This window comes from Lotus japonicus, chromosome 5 (assembly GCF_012489685.1).
Source record: "Lotus japonicus ecotype B-129 chromosome 5, LjGifu_v1.2".
Lineage (NCBI taxonomy): Eukaryota > Viridiplantae > Streptophyta > Magnoliopsida > Fabales > Fabaceae > Lotus > Lotus japonicus.
This window is the reverse complement of record NC_080045.1, coordinates 30288017-30294299: the sequence shown is the minus strand read 5'-3', so window position 1 is coordinate 30294299 and position 6283 is coordinate 30288017. Positions and strand designations below refer to the sequence as shown.

General features: G+C 35.5%; 1 protein-coding gene across 1 annotated transcript; it reads right to left on the bottom strand.

Moving 5' to 3' along the window:
- Window positions 1-580: 580 nt before the first annotated feature.
- Window positions 581-4200, bottom strand: LOC130718408 (uncharacterized). Its single transcript, XM_057568991.1, has 2 exons — window positions 4043-4200; window positions 581-2582 (listed from the first exon to the last, which is right to left on the bottom strand). The coding sequence occupies exon 2, from the start codon at window positions 2443-2445 to the stop codon at window positions 1033-1035; it is 1413 nt and encodes a 470-aa protein (XP_057424974.1). The 5' UTR covers window positions 2446-2582; window positions 4043-4200; the 3' UTR covers window positions 581-1032.
- Window positions 4201-6283: the final 2083 nt, after the last annotated feature.

The following is a 6283-nucleotide window of genomic DNA, read 5'->3' as shown; positions in this document are numbered from 1 at the left end:
CCTCTTTCTTCTTCCTGTTGCCTATTTTTTTCTGCATCAGATATGAAGTGATCAAAGCTGCATCATTTTGAATTCACAAACCATGAATCTTCCATGCAAGATTTATTTTTCCTCCATCCTCTTATCTTTCTTATTCTTCTTCGTTTTGAACTTTGAAGGGACTGCTGCAGCTAATTGATGGAGCAAAATTAGAACCCTACTGCAGCTTTTTCTCCCTTTTCTGCATCACCACGTTGTTTTGACTTTTGAGCACTATTTTTTTTTTTACAAACTCACTGGTCCAACCGGTACAAGGCCGAGTCACCGGGTTTTTGACCGAACCGGCCGAATCTATCCGATTCAGACCGAGTGGATTGCATGGCCGATCCGATGCTCGGCTCGAACCGGCCTAGGGTTCGGTTCCCGGTCCAACCGGTCAAACCGGCCGGTTCGAGCCGAGTTTAATAACACTGAATTTGAGTGTTAAATTTATTATACCATATATAGTAACAAATAAACAAAGGAAAACGAACTTTGAGTATGGAATTAATAATTGTTTGTAATCCTCTCATGTGCAAATTCTCTCATATTTGAAAGGATATATAAAAAAGGCACTCAACTATGAAGAAGGAATGCTACAGTTTGAGTACAACTTTCGAATTAACCAAAGTTGAGAGCGTGATTAAGAAAAAGGTATATTTACCATAATAAAACAAATGGATATAGAGCAAAATTTAAAGCTTTGATACGGCTGCAGTTACATTGTTGGCTCAATTGTCTTGAAGCTGATTCTAGGTGCATGGTATCAAAACTACTGCCACATCTTCAATTTGTTTTACAATGCAGAAAGTGGAGGTTAATGATCTTTAAGAGCACTTGCCTCAACAAGTGAGACATTACTTGTGTGTTTGTATTTGTGTTCACTTCTGTTGGAATGCTGTTCTGTTCCATGTCAGATTCCCGATTTCCTAAGGCATGATTTTGGACAGAACTCAAATGTTGGATGGAGTCCAACCTACGTTCACGTTTGCTGCACAACTATTCAAACACAGCCTACAATTTCCTAATGGAACTTATGTATGCTTCTGGAATAACTAATTTGAGTCGCATAAGAAAAGAATTACTGCAATCCCCAACTGTAAACACCTGAGGTGATACTGTGGCAACAAGAACAAAATTTTCATCATTCCCCACATCTATCTTGTACAGCTCACAGAAAACTTCCTGAAAATGCTTTACCAATCTATCATAGAAGGACTTACTTTGAGTAATGACATTAATTGCAATGATTCCAGATTCAGAAAGAACTAATTTAGCAGCAATAAGAACTTGCTTTCTAACAAATTCAAATGGTGGAGAACTTGTACCATTTCTTATATCGCTTGAATCTAAATCAACCATAACAACATCAAATTTATGCTTGACCTTACCATCCACCATGTGGCTAAAACCATTAAGCTCACTATCAGCAAAAGATCTCTCACTGTGTTTTCCCTGGTATGAGACTTTCTTCATAAATTTAATAGCATCTCCATTGACAACATGGATAAATTCATTGCCTTCCAATCCAAAATAATTCCTTGCCACCCTTAAAATCTCTGCATCACTATCCACACCAATGACCTCAAAACCTAATTGAATAGCCAGAAAAGTTAGCAAAGCACCACCTCCGACCCCTAGGCATAAAGCTTTAGGTCTAAACTCATTTTGAATTCGTCCCTCTATATATTCACTGATCACTGAAAGACTAGCCACCATAGATGCCAGGTAAGGATGAACCAAAACCCGAAGATCAAGCATAAACTTTGCATCTTCAATACATACACTCATCAAACTATGATCTGTCTCTGGAACAACTATGCGAACTTCTGTTTGAATCAAATTTGGCATCCTCTTGAACCTCAACCGCCTTCGAAATTCCCTTTTGAGACAACCATGATGCTCATCACCTTCACTTTCAATCTCGACATCTTCAACCAACATTTCACCAACATGATGACCGACACATTCATGTATTACTACACTAGAAACCAAGTTATCTACATAACTCAAAATGGGTATCTCAGGGATACCATTTTTTAACAAAGATCTGGGAGACAAAGCAAGGAGAAGAGGTTTTGACCACACCTCAAAGCCTTGCTGATGCAATGAAAATTTTAATGGACGGTGATAAATATGTGGTGAAGAATCACCCTCCTTCAATTGGTTTCCTATCAAAATCAAGCGGGATATTCCTGGAGAACTGAAGAGAAGTTGGAGATGACCCAATTTAGTGGAGAAGATCCAATCAGTTTCACGGCCTTCAGGAACTAACATAGCACCAACTTGGGGTGAGCCAGTGGGTTGGACTGGTGAGTCAAGCACCGCAACTCGGAGCAGTGAATCTGAACAAGTTGGATCGGGTACCGTGAAGCAGATAAAACGAGAAGGGCTTAAACTTTCAAAGGTTGCTGCATCAAGGGTCATCGTTGTAAACTCATCCAAGGCAATTGCTTTTTATCTACTTCTTTCTCGAATGCCACAGCACACTTTAGGATTATTTCTCTTATATTACAACACCTAAGCTTGGATTTTGATATCTTGGAGTCAGTAAAACAATAGTCCTACAGATATGAACAAATAAACAGAAAAGAAGGGATTAGAGGGGCAAGGGAACCAATGAGCATAGAGAATTAAGTACATAATAGAAAGTGAGTATCATGCAAATATTGTTAACCAGCAAAGTTGGAAAACAAAATCAGCCCACAAAACTTTGAAAATGCAAAATAGTGCAGTGATTGACACATTAGGGAAAAAAACAGAAATTAAGGGGAAAATTAAGGTATAAACTTTTACTAAATAGAATATGAAACATGACCCGGGAGGAAAGATGGAAAACCAATGGTCTCATGCGGTTTGTAAGTAATACACAATAGAGTGGTGAAGTGAGAGGGCCTAGAGGGAGTTAGTCGCTAATAGCATACAGAAGGCATGGTTGAATGGGAGTGACTATTAAGGGAAGGTTAGTTAGAGAGAGGGTGTGAATGATTGTTCTCTTGTTCAGCAGTAAGCTGAAGACAGAGCTATTCTGTAGGAGTTGGTTACAGCTCAGCATCTAGCTACCTGAACCAATCACTGAACAATAGTGAATATAGGGTGTAACCTGAAAAGTGCTTCAACTCACTGAACAACCAAACATCGCTAAGGCTACACTAACTGAAACTATACAGGGTGTAACCTGCAAAAGTGCACAACTGCACATACATAGTATATATTTAACATTTGCCCCCTCAAACTGAAGGTGCTGCATTGTTGCATCTATCACCTTTTTCTTATTATTATTTTAAGCTGCTGTATGCCTACATAAAATACAACAGAATATCTTCTTCTTTTACATTGTTGCTTTTTGGTCCTATTGCAAAAAACTCAGAATAATAAAACAAGCAAAACTCAATCCGCAAGGTGATGGATATGCAGTAATGTAAAGCAAACTCCACTGATGGCGTCAATTACTTGAAGTCCATACAGTGAAATAGTGAATATATTGGAGACACTAACACGCAGAGGACTGAACAAGTTCACAGTTTATCAACCAAGAAAGAATTAGCAAAGAATGATCTTGTCATTTCATCAAACAGTTAGTGAGCATAGAAGGAAAATTTCCAGATGGATTAATCATCTTTGCAATCACAAGCACATATGGATTAATCCAGTAGTTCAAGACTTGAAGCATTTAATCTGCCAGATCATGAACAAGACTAAAATTCTCAAATCGAAGCAAACTTTAAACACGCTACATAGCTCACATCTTAAAACTAAATAGAGTGTGAGCACGATGACATTTCATCATATACACAATCAATCACCAATCTAAATCATTATACACACATAATCAACTACAAATCTAAATGAAAGGATGAAATATGCGCTTTTTGTTTCAAACTGAGTTTGCAATTAAGGATAAAAGGGTGCCAAGCAAGCCAAACAAAATCCTTTTATTCAGATTTCAGATCGAACCAGATCGTGGATACACAGGAAAGAAAATCTAGCAGAACATATGCATTTACAGCAAAAAGGAACATACCTGAATCAATCCTGGGTTGCGATGGTTGTGGGTTGACCTCTGCTCGAGTGTTAGGGAATAAGAAGAAGAAGAGAGAAAGAGAGAAAACAGAGAAACTGAGATTGAATTAGAGAGAGAATCAGTTACAATTCATTTATAATCCCCTGCAATTAACTCTAGGGAGTTAAAATTGGTACCCTCTTGGATTTGCTACCCCTTTAAAGCTCAAAATTTCTATAATATAATAGTGTATTTTTTTACCGGCACATTGCACGGGGAATATCTCTATTGTATTTGATCCGTTAATTAATACTTTGATTATTAAAAATTAAACAAATGATGAAATAGAAGAGTTAAAAATGATAAGCAAAGTAGACATCAGGACAGGCCCACGGACCCCAAAATGAGGGCCCAAAAAAAATTCCCAAAGGCTACGGTTTCTAAGGTGTTGCCTAAAATCCTTAGGCAACAGCATAGAAACCGTAGCCTATTATGTAAGAGGGAACCGTTGCCTTTTCAGACTTTTGGCCACGGTTTTTTTATTGGGGCACACACCCGTGACCTTTTCTCCAAAAACTACCCCACTATGCTAAATAATTTTTCCCCACCCCTTTTTGCTAAATAAATATATCTTTTTACATTATTGAGAAAAAAAAATCTTAAACTTTCCCAATTTTTTTTTTTAGTAGTTGCATTCAAGACCAGTTCTGTACTTCTGTATTGAACGTTTTCACAATAATAAGAAAGGCATGCAGATACAAGTAACTTGATATTGGTCATATTTAAGTGCTTAATTAGCATTGGAATGTGAAAGTTTCTTGGGTTCTTCTACCTAATTCACTAAATAAGTGGATATGACGTTTTGTTTATGTTCTTCTACCTAATTCACTAAATAAATAGATAATGTTCTTTAAAAAAAATTATTCGGGGTCCATATTTATTATTTGCTCAGAGCCTCCAAAATGTCGGGACCGGGCCTGGTGGACATAAAGACTTATCTTCTAAGCCTGATTGAGATCAACATGAACTCGTTTCACATTCTTCGTGAATATGAAGACAATAGCACAAATCACAAATATAAGAAATTACCAACATATTAATCTTAAAAAAAAGGAATGTGATAGTAGCACAAATCAGGATTGTGAAAGATAAATCATAAAGTATGACATTGTTGTGTTTATTCCAAGTCATCCAAGTTTGAGTCAATATTGACGCTGAAAACAATTTTCTGTCTGCATATTAGATATAATCAGTAGCTCATTTTATTCAAGCTTGATATCATCTTCTAAAATAAGCTTGATATTATCTTGACATATTATTGATTATTTTTTGAACTGGACATATTATTGATTCTATTTATCCTTAATTGGCTAGACAGATAATTAATGTTTTTTTCCTTAAAAAAAATTAATTATTGTTTTTTCATTTCCTATTTCGTTTTTATTTTGTATATATTTCGAAATTTATATAATTTTGTGCTTTTTATATTGTTATAAAAATTATATAGAATATTAATTTTAAAATTTTAATTTTTTTTGAATTAAAATGTGAATTACTTCAAATATATACAAAATAATTTTTTTTCGGGAAAATCAAAATAAAAAAATATTTATGCTGTAAATTTTTCAAAAAATCAATATCTATTTGATTTAGAAAAAAAAAACTAATAATTATGTTGTTAACTAAAAAAAAATCAATATTTATTTGCTCATCATACACCTTTTAAAACCAATCAAATATTAAATAGATTGTAAAAAATGTATATAGCTATCTAACAATTTGACACGTGGGATTCAGGTTCCTAATTTTATGGCTGGTCCGTGTTCTGCATTTGTAAGGCCCAAGTTTTTAAGCTTGTGTCAAGTGAATAAAATTCTTATTCACGATTAGGGTTGATGTATCGTGAAGGGAAAACCTGAACTAGAGTTTACCAAATGAAATAAATGTATGAAAGAGGAAGTTCAGGAAAAGTCTGAGGATCGTATTGAAGTCGATAAAAGTTATAGCACGACTAATATTCGTTTTAAAACCTAGGACAAGAACCTTAGGAAATCAAACTATGTTCCACCCTTGGAACACTGTAGGAATTTAGTCCAAAAATCTTCAGAGAAATGTTAGAACTTCTCTTTTTCCATATATCACAATCGTTTCGAGGCGAAACTCTAGGATCTACGAACGTCCGATTCCAATCATCGGAAGTTTGCCGAAACCGAATCCCTGGTATTTCAAAACCCTAGAATCAACCGACAATGAAGACTTTTT